The sequence below is a fragment of the Saccostrea cucullata genome, unplaced genomic scaffold, assembly GCF_032062105.1.
Source record: "Saccostrea cucullata isolate Sc308-1 unplaced genomic scaffold, CSIRO_AGI_Scuc_v1 ctg425, whole genome shotgun sequence".
In the NCBI taxonomy this organism is placed as follows: Eukaryota; Metazoa; Mollusca; class Bivalvia; order Ostreida; family Ostreidae; genus Saccostrea; species Saccostrea cuccullata.
In genome coordinates, this window is record NW_026930270.1 from 131,337 (window position 1) to 150,450 (window position 19,114).

General features: G+C 31.5%; 1 protein-coding gene across 1 annotated transcript; it reads left to right on the forward strand.

The window, feature by feature from the left end:
• The first annotated feature begins 10,648 nt into the window (after positions 1-10,648).
• Positions 10,649-18,768, forward strand: LOC134283478 (sulfotransferase 1B1-like). The gene is made up of 6 exons (XM_062765929.1): positions 10,649-10,688; positions 13,109-13,284; positions 14,379-14,696; positions 14,804-14,913; positions 15,006-15,189; positions 18,580-18,768. The coding sequence occupies exons 1-6, from the start codon at positions 10,669-10,671 to the stop codon at positions 18,681-18,683; spliced, it is 912 nt and encodes a 303-aa protein (XP_062621913.1). The 5' UTR covers positions 10,649-10,668; the 3' UTR covers positions 18,684-18,768.
• Positions 18,769-19,114: the final 346 nt, after the last annotated feature.

The following is a 19,114-nucleotide window of genomic DNA, read 5'->3' on the forward strand; positions in this document are numbered from 1 at the left end:
GTTGGTAAAAAAAGTGGGGGGGGGGGCTGGCCCCCCTGTCCCCTCCCCTGTCGCTACGTGCCTGTATTATGAAACTATTCCCACTTTTCCAAAAACTGAGGTAATGTTTCTAGAGAATTCAACAGCAAGCAATGCCTGTTCAAAACCATGTTTTCCGCCGATATAAAAATTCAAAGGCATTCTCCTTTCACTTTGAAAAAGTTTTTTTTCTGATTTTGAAGTTTGTTTCTTTAGTATGTTTGGTGTAACGTCCCCTCGAATTCGTGAGTTTTAACTCATATGTAGAAGACGATGATTTTATATATCAATTACAATTAGTATGAAAAAAGTCAGTTAACCCTTGTTAAATAAATTAATGGAACGCCTAGTTTTTACATTTTCAAATATACGACAAATACGAGTTTGTAAATGAAAAATGGAACACATAAAACATAGAGAAATTCATCGTTATGTACGAAGGTTTTGACTTCCTTCGCGGTTTGATTTTCGTCATTTTAAAATTCATATAATTTTGAAGTAGATTCCACAGATATTCTTAAAAATTCTTCATGCATTTCATTTGAATTTATTATTAAACATTGCTACCAAGTTTGGATACGATATGCCGTTTATGAAAAAAAAAGGTATTTAACAGTAGTCCACGAACTTTTTGAACAACTCTCGTATTCTAAAATCAAATTTGAACAAAAAAGCCTTCAAATGAATTTTTTATGAGGTCATTTCCCTTACATATACGAAAACAGTGTCTGCAGCTGTCACACACTTTCATTTTCAAATATGTTGTGTAAAATCCTTTAAAAAATCTCATTTCTCAAAACCTTTGTGGGCGACGCATGCATTCTAAATTATCTGAAAGTTTACTCCACCGAAAATTGATGACTTCTTCAACTTTGAAAGAAAATATGGGTATATGTACAAGTCAATGACAACACAATTAGCACTTAGAGAGTCATGAAAGAAAAACAGTTTGTGTATTCTTGTTGCATGGAATTGTTATGATTCATAATGAATGAATTATGATTTTTTTTATATCAATTCCATATTTTACAAAAATTCAAAGTAAAATTTTTATTGAAACTGTATCTTGTTCTTTAGTTAATTTCAACTAAGAATCATTTTGTAGAATAAAAAAAAACATATATCAGACCCTTTGCATTTTAATCCTCTTAAAATGTATCTCTTAAAATTCTCAAGAAAAACCTGCAAACTTTTAAGGAAAATAAAGGAAAGTTGATGGTTCATAAATCATAGAAACATTTGTTTATTCCCATCTGTAAGGAACTTCGTTACTTTTGTTAGTTTAAAATATATTTTATTCATAGAAATGGATTGAACAGCTGGCATAACTGCCTATAATCGTTCTCTCCATAAGTTTACTTGTGTTAGTTATGCTGCATGTCTTCCTCTACTCCCTCAGTGTTATTCTAGGCATTCAATGTGTAAAATGTATGCTCCATACAGTAACGAAGGAAATGTTTCCGCTATTTAAATGTTAAACGATTTCTAACTCCTCTTTAAAAGAAAAATTTGTTATAATGTGTAAAATGTGCCATCACATCAATTCTTTAATAAAGTCCATTCAATAACCTGTCGATAAACATATCGCAAATCGTATTAAAGTTCTAACTGGAAAAATTATTTAACATCAGGCCTCAGTATCCAAATGTTTGAATGTAATCTACCCTAGTAGATAATATCATAGGCAGTTTTGTGTTAATGTCACGGAAAAATCAATCAACTTTTGATAGACTGTTCAATACACAAAAGTCGACAAAACGAAGCGTATGGGTGCCGCATAATATGTTTTTAGCTCACCTGAGCCGAAGGCTCAAGTGAGCTTTTCTGATCAAAATTTGTCCGTTGTCTGTCGTCGTCGTCGTCGTCGTTGTCGTTGTTGTCGTTAACTTTTCACATTTTCATCTTCTTCTCAAGAACCACTGGGCCAATTTCAACCAAACTTGGCACAGAGTATCCTTGGGTAAAGGGGATTCAACTTTGTTCAAATGAAGGGCCATGCCCTTTTCCAAAGGGAGATAATCATGAATTTGTTAAAAATTGATGGCATTTTTAAAAAATCTTCTTCTCCAGAACCACTGGGCCAGGAAAGATGAAACTCATGTGGAATCATCCTCAGGTAGTGTAGATTCAAGTTTGTTCAAATCATGACCCCCGGGGCAAGGGTGGAGCCAAAATGGTTGACCCAAGTTTTACATAGGAATATATAAGAAAAATCTTTAAAAATCTTCTTCTCCAGAACCACTGGGCCTGGAAAGATGAAACTCATGTGGAATCATCCTCAGGTAGTGTAGATTCAAGTTTGATCAAATCATGACCCCCTGGGCTAGGGTGGGGCCAAAATGGCCGACCCAAGTTTTACATAGAGATATATAGGGAAACCATTTAAAATCTTCTTTTCAAGTACTTCAAAGCTATGATTAGTGATATTTATATGGAATGATCCTCAGGTAGTGTAGATTCTAGTTTGTTCAAATGATGAACGCCTGGAGGGGGAGATAAATTCAAGCCCGATGTGCTCATGTGAGCGCTGTGGCCCCTGGGCCTCTTGTTATTAGATAGTCAGTATAATTTCAATTACGTATAGGTTTTTGAAATTTAATTCCAACCTAAAAATAGGTACTTTCAACTTCAGATTCTGTTCTTCCAACATTAAAGTCTTATACGAATCACTGTGACATTTTTATTTTCTAGTTTAATAGTATACATAAAATAAAAGATTCAAATAACTATCGTACCGTTTATGCACTAAGTTACAAATGTGCTCCTGAAATCATTTTTAGGTTTCTTGTAGTTGCCTAAGGAACCAGACTATACAGGGTCTTGGTTGAGAGATTGATGTTAGAATTAAAGTTTAATTTGATCTCTAGTTTCCTACTGTCGTCGATTCAGAAACAGCATGATGGAGTATTATGTCAGTAGAAACTTTTCCCTAAAGTTTGTCTGCCTAAGCTCAGAAATTATAGATCGTTGATTGAGATATTGTGGCATTTTATTAATTTGTCATCTGTTTATTTGACCTCGTATATAACAGTTTAATTCCTGCCGTCTCTCGAATTTTTTTAAATCGGGGGAATGAAAATCAATCAGTGACGGGAAAGTCTTGTAGGTTTCCATTATTTTGTGGCTCAGAGATAATTTCTGATCGTTTTGCGCCACAATGTCACTAGAGCATTGCCGCCTACGAATTTTAAATTTGTGATAAACAGAGCACCATAATGCCAGAGATTGACTACACATTTTTGTAAACGGGTATGTAGGACATTGCAGTGCGATTGGTCATAAAAAATGAAACGATATATTAACGACAAATAAATGGTTTAAATGTACATTTTTTAAGATAATAAATATATATAGAATGTACGTAAATATATCAGTAATGACAACATATCTTCTAATGACAACGACATTACATTTATGTCTTTTCGACCTTTATGTTGGTTCATTAATTGTATTGTAATAATTGTATTTAGAGGAACTGAGATTTAATAAAAATCTTAATTGTGGTTTTCCAGAGTATACCTCTACCTCCCAATCCAAGGATCAAAACTATTCGAAATTATATTTTAATTTCGAATATTTTTTTTTTACTTTTCCACACAACCAAAACGAATTTGAATAACTATCCCTTCAATAGATGCCGAATTTTTACAAGAATCCTTACAAACAAAATAAAAAATAAAATAAACATTGAAAGAACTGTTAAGGAAATGTTCAGGAGTACTGTACACCAATGCATTCGTGGAGTGGTATAAATGATATGTAGATATTTCAAGGATTCTTTGAAAAATTTGAAATCTTGATATGTACCAAAATCAATAAATACATAACGTTCAAGTTTTCAACTGTATACAAAATTCCCCGCAGCAAATTATTAGAACGGGTTTCTTGATATCATTGTCGATTGCTTTTTCAATAAAAATGGAAATCATAAATTTACTTAACTTGTAATTTGAACATTTACAAACTATTTTGTTAAAAGACATTCGGATTTTACAATTATCTTACGCTCATATTTAAAGATGCCACAGTTTCTGATTGAAGATATTATTTTTAATAAATGTGGTCTTTTAGCAGTCTGTCAGAATTTCCACGGGTCCCATTGCAGGTTCCCTATTATACACATACCTATTTCTGTATCTATATGTAAAAAAAAAATTGAAATACAATCTTTTAAATAAGTGAAAAAAATACTTTCAGTCGTATTCAACTCGACATTTAGATATATCGACGAAGTAAACAATGAAATATATGGAAATAACGATCAGTATCCAAGATCAAAAGTCCAGAAAATATGTGGCAAAAGATTTTTGCTCTTATTTACAAATATGTCTGGAAAAATGTATACATGTATCTAGCTAAAGTTAAGTACATGTATGAAAAAATGTTGCTGAATTCAATTATAAATTACTGAATTGCATATTGAGTGCTAATTTAAATGTAAATAAATGGAACAAAGATGTAGAACCTTTTTGTGAATATTGTTGAAGACAGTGAACATCTCCTGTACAAGTGTAAACTTAACGAAAATATATGGGAAAAATTAGTTTACTTTTGGGTTTTGAAATCACATGGAAAATACTGGTACTTGGCGTTTAGAATGAAATCAATTTAAAAACAACGAGATTGAATAATCTATTGTCATTCATTTGTTTTATCATTTATGAATATATAATGAAATGTAGATTTGAAAAAGAAAACATGTTTATAAAGTGTTTCGAAATAAGAAAAAAAAAGTATTTATTAACAAAACGTGATTTTAAGGAAAGTACAGGTAATTAAGGATAATTTGTATCTAGAAGTAGGCAATAATTTGTTATTTTGATTTATGAATTGCTATGTTTTAATGTTTTATGCTTTTCTGTACATTGAATTATTTATGTACCATGTTTTAATAAAGGAGAAAAAAAGATAAAAAGTCCATTAAACATATAAAATAGGAGTAGAGGAACACGGACCTCTGAAACATTAGAGGTGGGATCAGGTGCCATGTAGGAGTATGCATCCTCTGCCGACCGGTCACACCTGCAGTGTGTTTTTTGTCATGATCGGGAAATAACGGAAAATCCGTCGTCAATCCAGTGTATAAATAATGGAATAACAATTAGTATGATAAACGTCAGTCAGCATTTGACTCAATGATAAATTTTATTTGCTAATAAAGTCATTGTATCGACCATAAAACTTACGAAATGATGACTTTAAACGAGACTGCCGATATTCTTGTTTCATATACTTGTTTGTCAATAATTTACCTCGTTTTCGAAATTGTACATACGTAGGGCATGATCTTGCGTATCGAACTCAGAGATAAAAACTCCGTAAGCAGGTGATGAAGGTATATTGCTGCATAATTAAGGGAAATAATTGAAAAGGGAAATTTTGTTTTAACACTTTACAACTTACAAAATTGATATGCAAAATAAACTGAATCCTCACGTCATCGAAATAGACTTTCCCCGCAAGCACTTTCTTTATTAACTAAATAATATCAACGTAATATTTTTTAGAAAATAATTTTTCTTATTTTATGAGATTCTGGAATTTGGCAATAAATTGAAGATTTAATGAACTTTTTAAAGTGCGTGAAAATGCGTGATTGCGGGGAAACGGTAAATGCGTGATTTTGCGTCAGAGGAAATGGTAACACGTGCTATTCAAATCTACATTTAATTTTGAGAAATAAACAAATTATAATTACTTAAAGGCAATAGATACAATTCTACAACATGTGTCAGTGGTCTTTTGATTTTGATAACTGTTTGTTCTCTTCATAGATCAAAAAAATTCTAATTGGGAAAAATGTGATAAAGATTGAATTAACCTTCTTGTGCAAAAGTTTTCCAAATATTTTGATCGAAATTTTGCATATTTTTCGACCTGTTTTACTGTCTGAATTTTTCAGCAAGTTGTTATATACTTCCATAACACATGAACAAGTATGTATTATTTTTACTTAATATCTTAAAGGGGCCTTTAACTGATTTTTTAAAAACCAATTTTAATGTTTACAGTTCCTACCTAACGCATCATCTATTGATTAGCAAGAATTTGAACATCATTTGTTGATTAACAAACACGATACAGAACTTAAAGTTCTTCATAATGTAAACAAGGCTCGTCCCTTGTTTTAATTTACACATAGAAAATATCATATATAACAAAAGAAGTTCAGCAAATCAATAGTAACTGTCGAATCGTATTTAAAATTAACTTTTATTTGAAATTATCTACGAACATTTATTTGTAAAATAACCTATGTAAACAAAAACATGACAATTGCATTGTTAACATAACAAAAGTTTGAAGCTCTAAATCTGTCTTGTATTTGGAAAACTGGCGTTCAAATTTTGATATCATTAGAAAGACCCTAGTTAAATATTTGTAAAAATGGAAAAATGAATTTTGAAATTTCAGCTGAAACTGTGTCCATGCCCCTTTAATTGTTTTGATTACTTGTCAATTTTCAAAAACGTATATTATGTTTATGTGGATTTTATCTTGAATTAAAAATCGTGTTATACGTAGAAGGAGTAAACATGAATATCATTTAATTTTTCTAAAATCTTATTTTCAATGCATTTTATGTAGTAAACTCTCTCTTCAAGCACAGGATTATGACATGTGTATGGAGTTATAAAAAATTTCGCCATTTCATAGCACTTACAACTATACCACTAAACCGTAACTTTTAAAAATGGTGTCTTTTTTTTTATTTTAAACTCTTTAAGGATAGTAGGACAAAATAGTCAATCCAAAAAGGAGCTTGATTTAATGTTTTTGAAATAGATATTGAGTGCAATTTTATCGTGACTTTCGTATATATTCCCCATCTCCTGATTTCTTTCTGTTAACAAATTAAAAAGATACCGCATATAAATCAAGCTTCAAATACCATTAAATTACTTTATGGTATTTTTACTTAGTAAAGGACCTACGCTTTCGTTGATTTGAGCAAACCTTTTCTCTTTACGAAAACGTAAAATAGTCATTAAGATGAACTTATAAAGTCCTCCTCATAAAAACTGCTTACCGATCCAATTATAAAGGACCAAGACTTTAATGTAGAACTGAATTAAAAGAACAAACTGTTAACATTTAGATGCATAAATAGAAAGACCTTTTATACGGAAATAGAAGCAAGGCGTGGTGTCACGTCTAAGATAAGTATAGTATTAATAGTGCATTCTGCTTGATATTTGGTGAGAATAAGCTAGTTATTACTTACATACATTTACCAAAAACATTCAAATGTTTCAAATATCATTAATGTTAATTTCGGCAAATTTATAATGGAAAACTGGCGAACAGTCCTTTTTTTCAGGGAACTTCCTTAAATCCTTTGATTTCAACTAGAATCCTAAAGAGCCAAATAACCAAACAAAAAGTACTGTTAATAATGATTGGAAGGTTTAAATTTTATCAAACCTAACTTTAAAATTCGATCTATTTCTATGTTCCGATAAAGCATAATTAATTGAAGGAAAAACATTCACATGAGAAGACTAAAACTCTTTCCATGACCTTCAACTCGATATTCAGATATGTCGATGACATTTTATGGATTAATTCCAGTTAACATTACATAAAAGACACCACTGAGTCTGCTACATCTGTTTCTTATTTGAATGGTATACTGATTAGGCTGTTCCAAGTTAATTCTACGTTTAACGTCACATCTAAAATTCAAAACCTACGAGGGAGGGAGAAAAAAATAAACAAACAAAAATTTCAAACAATTGTGAATTTATTCAAATAAACCATTTCAGTACATTAACTAGAATTGAGTAATAAGAGTATTGGATGTGACAAAGTTTAATTTCCCTAGCAGAGTTTTTCCTTAGAATGTTACCTGGTTTGAGTCCTGTTGTGAGCAAACAATGTAGACTGAATGTGCAGGAAAGTTGCTTGTCCTTTGGATTTATATTGCCTCACATCCATGGTACCCTGTAAGGAAATGCTTCTTCTTGTGGGAATAGTTGATCAATATCTACAATAAAGATTATGATGACAATATTTAATACATTCTTATATTGAAATATCTTGAAATTGAATTATGTTGTATTTTTTTCTCACAGTACTAGATCTATTAGAATTTAGATTTGAAAGTGTATTACATGTAGTTTATTCTAAATACCTTCAATTCCACACACAGGACATGGTTCCTCACTTCTTAAAATACCCAACCACTTTCCTTACTCTCCTTCACTTGAAAGGCTTATCTTCTGTAAGCTTCTCCCTGCTTAAATGGCAAAGACTAGTATTATCTTTCCAACATGTAGGTATTTATACTTGGCGTACTTGAATTATGAAGAAATCAATCTTACTCATTACTGTTCCTTTAAATTTTTACAAATATTTAATAAAGTATTTGATAAAATTCAAATGATGCATCTCACTGTATATAATCTTTTTTAACAATTGCACTCAGTTAAAATGATTCTCTCCAAAATACGATGAAAAGTTCAGCCAAAATAATCACGAACTGAGTCTGTCATTGTCACAGTCTGCACACATGGTACATATGTCGCTGACAAAAAAAAATCAACAAACTAGACTTTGTCATTAACTTCAATCATAAAAACAAAAATCGTTTCGGAAGATCTAGAGAGATTAAATTATTCTTATTATGTGCCAACTTTGAGGCCTCATATTTCACTCATTTCTCGATGGATTTTGTCAAATTTTCAGAGTTGATAGACGTTTACTAAACTCTATTAGAAATGCCATCTAAAATTTCAAAAAGTCACTTCCGGTTTTGAGTTATTTCCCTTTGGACGAAAAAACGTTTCCAGACAAAGGCTCAGAGAACTAAAGCAAAGCAAAATTTCAACTGATTTTAGATAATAGAAGGATTGGAGTTGTGCATAGTGGTTTTTGATTTTTGATTTCTCTATTCAAAATGGTGCTATATTTTAGGACGCCTAAAAGAAAAATTTACACATATTTTGCTTTTTATAACATATAGAACAAAATTTGTGCAGAAGATAAACGATATCAAAAAACACACCCCTAAATTAGGGGATCTAGAGGGGCCAAAAGTATTTTGAAGAATATCTAAAAATGCATTGAGAATTTGTCATACATCCAAGAAGCAATGTTGTTAAAAATGTCAAAATTCTAATGAAGTCGTCAAAATGCGTCCAGCGACGTCACTTCCGGTCCGCTCAAGTAGTCAAAAATGCGCTACACAAGTTTTTGGGTAACATATATCACAGGAAGCATAAAACTTAAAACGACATCACTTCCGGTCGGAAGTAGCCAAAAATAGCTTATTATTTAAGGTTTTGATGCAAAATTGAAATTAAATGACTGGAGACAATCAAATGCTTTCTTTTTGCTAGAACTTCCGGTCAAATCAGGACGGAAGACCTTCTCGTTGCTTTGCAACGAGCTTTTAGTTTTACTTACATTTATGATCCCATACTGATCTACTGAGGTATCAAAGCACATTTTCTGATACTACGGATGCAAAAATCGTGACGCTAAATGTAGAACCAAACCGGAACGGAAATGTATTGTTTGTTTTTTTCAAAGATTTTCTCCAAAACCTACGCGCGCGGGTGACGTTAAACATAGAATTAATCTTAAACAGCCTTATGGACAAGCAAAATTGTACGACAAACAAATCAAAATGGCTTTAGCGTTTTCATCGTTAACGTTCCTTATGTTTTAAAAAAACTTATAACTGCGTAAGTGTACTTGTCTTTTGTCATTTGTTTTGGAGTTCCTTCATATTTTGATATCAACAACTTAGAAATAAAAGTCAATAGAAACTTTGATCCAGTGTCAAAGTGGGCGTTGATATACAATTTTGCAAAATTGCAGTTAATGTTCTAAAGGAAGGTCTTTGCATGCATACGGTGATGTCGCTTTATGGATAAAAAAAATCTGATCAGAGAGAATAAATTATTATACGTGTAATACCTCTCTGTAATGCGACACATAAGTTTGAATCGACTTGAAATGTATGTTGTTTTAAAAAAAAGCAAAAAAAAACAACAAAATACAGCGTATTATTTCACTTGAGTGACGTAATATTTTTACAATAAAGAAATGCATTCTTTATATTTGTTTATATAAAATAACCTGCGACGATGATACAATTTTTATTAAAAAACACACCCCTCCTCATTTAAAGAAAATAAAAGATGCAAGTATTCGCTGTGTAGTTTAAGACTTTAAGTAATAACATATCATTTTCAAGCATGCTCGGGTACTTATGAAATAAATATATTTTCAATTCTATTTGTTTTCTCTTTGAATATACCCTTTAACGGTAGTTGAGTTGCATTTAACTCTCGTGTGGCTTTTGCGTGTCTGACGTTAGTGGGATAGGGCTATTAAATTTGCTGGGGAGGGGGGCGCTTGTGTAAGTTAAATCTATTAGACAACATATTTCAAATCTGAATTTACAATTTCATTTCAAAATAAAATGGAAATATAAGGAATCGTGAACTCTGCCAGTTATGCAAATTATCCTACGTTTCCAACTATCGTTGATGCCCTGGCATACCCAACAAACTAGACAATGATTTCTAAAATAATCCAGTAAAGCCACAAAGCACGGTCGTTTGCTATTTGCAAAGGTGACTAAATAGAACGACCAACGTTAAAAGCGTCGCAGTAGTATACAATATAGGACAGTCTTTAATGGATACAAATACAGCAAGGTAAGTAAGTTCCCTTCAAAAGTCGTCTTGAATGAATATTTGAGTTATCGGCATTTCTATTCTCAAAGTATATTATAATTATTTAAACCTATGGATTTATGGATTTTTTATCATGAAGGAATTTGAATTATCTTCAGTGACACAGGAATAAGTCATGTAACGAAATGTAATGTACATTGTGAAAACTAACGAGACCTGACTAACATTTCAGGTGTGATTTATATTGTCATTTTACTAGCAGTGTGACAGTTTGCTTGATGGGGCGTGCTAAAATTTTGCGTGCTTATTTTCATTTTACTCATCGAATGGATGTTTGAAATCAATACTAATTTGCAGATAAAACCCAGAATACAACAAAACCCTGATATGACTGGCCAATCACATTGAATGATTTTTTTTACACGTACGGCATTTGTTTCGTATACGGGGTACCCCCTACTTATATTGTGATAAATATAGGTAAGGGGTACCCGTATACTAAACAAGTGCCTGTGGCAGCAACACTTGATCAGTCAAAGCCCGTTTTCTGTCCTTAAAAAGCATGCATTATATTTGTTGTGATTTGACCCAATGGGGTTTTGAATACTTTAAATTTAAAGAATGGAATTAGTAAGTCCACACTACATGTATGTAGCTATCAATATCATCATTATAGGAAGTAAATCTTGCTTTATCCATCCACATGTAATTGCTGTTTACTGCACACTGGTGAACAATCGTTCAAAAGGATTGGTCAGTATTGTCCGTGGTATTGCTTGGGTCTTCGTTTCATATTCGAAATATTTTTGATTCCATTGCAATCAAATATTCAATTGATAAGTAAAATGATAACCTGCATACAAAATTTTAGCACGTCCTATCAAGGAAACTGTCACCCTGATAGTAAAGTAAAACGATAATAACTGTATCAAGCTGTGTATTGGTGAGAATTACAACCCAAGCAGCTCACCATTTTATTTCACTTTGACACATTTTTTCCATATAGTCTATTTACGTTGTTATTGAGCCGAGATAACACATAGAATAATAGGAAATATCGATATATATGACGTGAGTAAAATCTAAAAATTATCACTTGATACAGATTGTCATTTTTCGAAAGATAACTGTCAAGGGGGAAATTTATATACCTTTATTAACCTTGACCGATATAACGTAGTACATCACGGGAAGTTGGCACGTGATTAATTTTTTTCGTTTTTTTTATTCTACGTTGAGAAAAAAAGACGTTAATTTTTGCGCGGAATCATCTTTCAGTGCTATTTCGATCTCTAACCTTGATTCGTTGAAAACTGATCCTGTTGAATATATTTTTGATCATTGAAATCAGTTACGTAACATCGTTTTTGAAAGGGGGCAGCCAGAGAATTTTTTTTACATACCTGAAAAAGTTGACAAGCAAAAAAAATAATGATGCATTTTTATTATGTAATTATTAGAGCACCGCCCTAACACTGGAACCCCTGATCCAGGGGCCGTGGAATTCACAATTTACAACCTTCCTCACCATACATGTAACTATGTACATAATTTATCGACTTAATACATGTACCAAGAAGCAGAGGAGAAGATTTAAAAAAAAAACATTTTTACTATATATTAAAAAATCCCTACTCTAGAACCAGAGCCCCTGACCCTGGGCTAGGAATTTCACAATTTTGGTAGAGGACTCCATGCTTATTACAAACATAGAACAGTTCGACTGCTTGATTTCCAGGAGAAGATTCTTAAAGATGGTGTTAATTTTAGTAGTTTTGGTCCCGTCCCTTAGGCCATAGGGGGGAAGGGACCATGAAATTAAAATTTTTTGTCCCCGTTCACTCATAAATGTCATCTGCTAAAATAGTTTGAAATTGGTTGAGCGGTTTCAGAGAAGAAGGTAAAGATGTTCAAATGCACGACGGACGACGACGGACAAACACAGTACGCAACAGGTCACCTGAGTGACTCCGGTTACCTAATAATAAAAAAGGTCTAAAATCAAAGTACCAGTATTTATGTACAATTGATTATGTGCAATTCACGTTCATGCACATTCATTTGTTAATCAATACACAATTTTACTCATGTTTTAGATGACAGAATTTTGTCATGACGACCTTACTAAAGGTGTCTTTCCTTTATCTGATTTTTTTCTTAAATTTTTAAACGTGAATTGAATTATGAAAATTTACTGTAATTTTGTGACTATAAAGATACGATTAGTATAAATTAGTTTCTTGTCCATACCGTTTTTAAATCATGTATATTACATGTAAAAGATGTATGGCAGATATAAAAAGGATCTTCCATGCATATGGTAAACTTTCGGAAATAATTTTTATCCAACGAGTTGTTTTTTTTTTTATCCCTGAGCATTGGTGAGGGCATAAAAACATAACGAGTTAAAAAAAAAAAAGAATTTGCCTTTTTTCTTTCAGTATGAATCAGAAAGAAATCAAAGATCCAAGTGGAAAAGTGGTGCTGCGAGCAGTGGAATACGATGGAATACTATTTCCAATCGAATTTGCCGGTAATTTGGAGGAGAAATTTCGGCAACTGAACAGCATGTCATTTAGAGATAATGATGTATGTGTTATATCATTTCCAAAATCTGGTAAGTGATTATTAACATTAGATTGACATATATATATATATATATATATATATATATATATATATATATATATATATATATATATATATATATATATATATATATATATATATATATATATGTATATATATTTTTTTTTGAGAGAGAAAGAGAATCAGGCATATAAAAATCTGAAAAGAATAATGTCAAGTAAAAAGTTGTTTTCTCCTCCTCCAAAATTAAAATATATAGAGTTAACGAACAATTTTCGAGCTCAAAAGTCCTTAAACATATATATATATATATATATATATATATATATATATATATATATATATTGAGAGAGAGAGAGAGAGAGAGAGAGAGACCTCCAAAACATCAGAGGTGGGATTAGGTGCCATGGAGTAGTGAGCATCTCCTAGGCAAGTCAAAAAACCTGCTTTCGATCACGGTGCTACACGGTCATTGTCATGAACATAAAATAACGGAAACTCTGTTGCAATGAAATTAATTATTATTTATAAAGTGTTTAAAAAAAATGCCCTAAGTCAAACAATTAGTATGAAAAACGTCATTTATCATTTGACTCAATGATAATTGTACTTGCAGGAACAGCGCGTATTTCCTCAAAAAATGTCATTGTATCGACCATAGAACTACACGGTCATTGAAATGATGATTTTAAACTTGACCGCCGATATTCTTTTTTCATCAAATTAATTATCATTAATTTACATCGTTTTACCTCGAAATAATATTTTTCGACTTCACCATTAATCAAACATTTTACTTTATTGGTAAATTATATACATGTATCATAAACATTCATTAATCATACTTTATGTATGCTTCATAAACGAGATTTTATATTTTGTACCATTCATTTTATAATTATTTGAATTGATAAAATCTAAAATCAAATGTGTTTTCTTATTACAATACAATTATTATGAAAAGTTACACTTTCATTATCAATTGTTAACTAGAAATTAAATGTTAAAACCAAAACCATCAACTGAAAAAACCCAGTTGCAACATCACAATTTAAAATATTAACATTTAAAAATCAGGTGTAAAGTTCTTTTTATGTAAGGTGATTGTTCTAATTTACACAGGGACGCACTGGTGTTATGAGATAGTGGCTATGCTGAGAAACAATACCTCTGACTTTCAAACTGTTGTTCCTCCTTTGCTTGAGTTGTTTCCAGTCGAAAAACTTCAGCAGGTGCCCGATGGTGTATACGTGTCACACTTTTTACCACGTCACATGCCAAAGGATTTCCTACAACGACGATGTAAAATCATCAATATCTACAGGAATCCCAAAGATGTCATTGTTTCAATGTTTAATTTCTTAAAAAAAACAAAAATGGGAGAATTGCTGAAGGACGTGGAATTTGATGTGTTCTTCGATTTGTTTATGACAGGGCAATGTATGATTCATTATTATAAGTATAGTTGTTTAATTAAAATAATATACAAGCTTATATAATAATATACAACTATACATATATATATATATATATAATTGTTTTGACAGTGCCGTCTGCCGGGGGCTCTTGGGTAAACTTTGTAAAAGAATGGACAGATTTTACCGACAAAAACCCGTCCTACCCATTCCTGAACATATGTTACGAGGACATGAAGAAGGTATACATATTCAATATCTTTGATTTAAATCAATTTTGCACCTTTAAATACCTCAATTCAATTTTTTTTATATACATAATGTTTATACGTAGGACCTGAAAGGCCATGTCAGAAAAATATCCAAATTTCTTGAACTTCAATCCAGTGAAGAACTTATTGGCGAAATTGCTACAAAATGCGAGTTCAAGACAATGTCTGAATTTAAGAACAGCCATGTCCCCGAATTTATGAGCAGATTGACCGATGTGAAGGATAAACATATCATGTATAGGAAAGGTATTTCTCTTTCATATTTTTATTACTAAAATTTAATCAGCTAAAATATTTGAACTCATAATGTCTATAGAATAGTATTGATTTTTTCTAACCTTAAAGAAGTTGATTTGATTGCGTTATGTTTCATAGTTTTGACAAATTTACCCTGGCTATGGTTTCCGTAATATCCGATCATTGTAAAAATGATTATCGATTTTATCAATAAAGACACTATTTGATTAGTTTTAAATTAAGATACAGTATAACTAGATAATGGGAATATGCGTGTTTACTTAAATGTAATAGTTCAAACGTGTATTCAGTGTTCTGTATTTTCTACATGGATTTAGTATTATGTTTAAGATAAAAATATAAAGATAACGAACAAATACCAAGCTCAAGTACTCGTATCAGTTAGGATATATATATATATATATATATATATATATATATATATATATATATATATATATATATATATATATATATATACTGAATCTTTAATTCCTTTTTATTTTTATTTTCAGAAATTGTCTTAAATGATGCGATTTAATCTATGTGCCATCAATATTGATGCACAGCTAGTGGTTTAAATGTTTAATGAACTGACGATGACAAGTTTGTTGTGCTTGCATCAAAATAATTAGTTAATCAAATGATCCCATTTCCATTTAAAGTGATTGATGAAAATAAGATACTCTTAAATTAACTTTTTTTATTAAAACTAAAAAATTTGACAAACGTTTATTAAAAAAGGAAAATTATATTAAATTTTGGGTAGTCTTGTATACATGTATACCACTTCTGGGCAAAATGCAAGAAGGGAAATAACATTTTAATATATATTGTGCTTAAAGGAAAATTAACTTATGTTGAAATTAATGCCTGATCCAACCGCATATGTTTTAGAGGTTCTTGTTTGCTCTGCTTTTTAGCTGAGCAGAAGGCTCCAGTGAGCTTTTCTGATCAAAATTTGTCCGTCGTCTGTCGTCGTTGTCTTCGTCGTCGTTATCATTGTCGTTGTAAACTTTTTTACATTTTCATCTTCTTCTCAAGAACCACTGGGCCAATTTCAACCAAACTTGCCACAAAGTATCCTTAGGTGAAGGAGATTCAAGTTTGTTCAAATGAAGTACCATGCCATTTTCCAAGGGGAAATTATGAATTTGTGAAAAAATTATTGCAATTTTAAAAAATCTTTTTCTCAAGAACCACTGGGCCAGGAAAAATGAAACTCATGTGAAATCATCATCTGGTAGCGTAGATTCAAGTTTGTTCAAATCATGACCCCCAGGGGTAGGGTGGGGCCACAATGGCCGATACAAGTTTTACATAGGAATATATAGGGAAAATCTTTAAAAATCTTCTTCTCAGGAACAATTGAAACAGGAAGGATGAAATTCATGTGAAATCATCTACAGGTAGTGTAGATTCAAGTTTGTTCAAATCATGACCCCCGGAGGTAGGATGGGGCCACAATAGCCGATCAAATTTTTACAAAAGAACATATAGGAAAAATCTTTAAAATCTTCTTCTCAAGAACCATTGACAGAAGAAAGATGAAACTAATATTGAAGGATCCTCAGCTAGTGTAGATTTAAATTTGTTCAAATCATGACTCCATGGTGTAGGGTGGGGCCACAATGGCAGATCAAAGTTTTACATCGGAACATATAGGGAAAATCTTTAAAAATCTTCTTCTCAAGAACCATTGAGACAGGAAAGATGAAACTCACGTGAAATCATACTTAGATAGTTTAGATTAAAGTCTATTTAAATCAAGACCTCTGGGTGTAGGATGAGACCACAATGACCAATCAAAGTTTTACATAGGAATATGCAAGGAAATCTTTTATAATCTTCTTCTCAAGTACTGCAAAGCCATGATTAGTGATATTTATATGGAAGCATCCTCAGGTAGTGTAGATTTTAGTTTGTTCAAATTATAACCCCCAGGGGTAGGGTGGGGCCACAAAGGGGAATCCAAGTTTTACATTAAAAGATATTTTTTAAAAATGTTCTCAAAAATAGCAAACCAATGATTAGTGATATTCATATAGAAGCATCCTCAGGTAGTGTAGGATTAAATTTGTTCAAATCATAACCCCCAAGGATTGGGAGGGTCTCAGTGGTGGAATAAAGTTTTACAATAGGAAAATAAAGGGAAAAATCCCAAGAACAGAAAAGTTATGTTTAGTCATATTGACATGTAAGCATCATCATGTATTGAAGATTCAAATTTGTTCAAATCAAGACACCCTTTGGGGTAGGGAGGAAAACAACGGGGAATCAAATTCAAATTATAGCCAAGTAATATATACAAACAAAATGTAAAAGAAAATCTTTAAAAACCTTTTCTCAAGAACATCAAAGTTATATGCTGTATTGATATGGAGGCATTCTCAAGTAGTATAAAAATTCAAGCCCCCCCCCCCCCGTAAACTCTTCAATTCTAATCTGATTTGTGCTCTTTATTAGCAGATGTGCTCAGGTGAGCGATGTGGCCCCTGGGCCTCTTTTTTGTATTTGTAATTTTGTTAAAGGAATTTTGAGCTTGAATATTGTTCGTTATCTCCGCATCTTTCACTTTAAAAGTTACTCAGTAATTATGATATGCCCTTCGCTTGTTTTTGATATAGATGCATGAAATCTCCTATTTTTATTGATACCCAGTTCAAGGTTCCATTAAAAGATTTTTTGTTAGAGAAAGGGCAGCCTGAAATCTGATGCAATTCTTCGCGTTTGTAACAATACTTATGCACATAGTAAGCTCAAATTCTTCACATCATGTATGTTCAAATTTGAAATAAATGTTCTTAATGGATATGTTTGCCCTTATTGAAATTCTCGGGTTGTTTAAAGGGATATAGCCACAGTTTCAACTAATTTATTTCTAAAAACCATTATAATATTTACAAATCCTTGCTCAGGAAATTCTAATGATCAATGAAAATTTTAACATCAATTGTTGATTTACAAAGGAGATACAAATCTCAAAATTCTTCATAATGTAAACAAGTCTCGTGTCTTGTTTTTGATTACATACTGTATTTATAACAAAAGAAGATTCAGCAAATCACAAGAAACTGTCTAATCGTATTTAGAATTAACTTTTTATTAAAAAATCTGCTTTGATCAAACATATATTAGTAAATTTACATTTAAAATTTGTAAACGAAAACATGTCATGTTTACATTAAAAAAAATTAGGAGTCCTAAATCTGTCTTGTATCTCGGCAACTGAAATTTTAAAATTTGATGATCGTTAGAAATAACTTACTTAAATATTTGTAAACATAAAAAAAGGAAAATTAAATTTGAAATTTTTAGCTAAAACTGTGTCTGTCCCTTTAAGTTCATCTAGTAACCAAAGCGACTTTAAAAAGATTTAAAGATTTTAATTTAATGCAGGTGAAGTGGGGGATTGGAAGAATTGGTTAAAGGTTGCTCAGAGTGAGGTCATAGATTCAGCCGTGAAGGCAGCTAATATTCCTCTGGACATAAAATACACCTGATACAAGCCTGAAGGGTCTGCGTACGATTACCCAAACAACTTGCAGTCTCATAGAATAAATTTGAAAAATATCATATGCACGAATAAAGAATATATATTACATGAGTTTATTCTGTATCGAAGAATTGCAGTGTAATTTATTTTATCATTGCGCCCTGTAATTCTAATTTTCAGACCTACTTGTATTTTCTGTATTTAGATGAATAAGACTTCTTAACAAAAATATATATGCAAGAAGACGAAAACGCTGGCTAGACATTTTAATATGTCGACAAAGTATTGAACATTTGCTAAATTCTTGCCTATATTTTCTCGATTTTAATCCAAGTAAACCGGTAATAAGGGATACCCAGAGTCTCATAAATATATTTCAAATACTTTGATTAAAAAATCCCGCTATCGAATGCATATGGTGTTAAGATCTCCCATCCC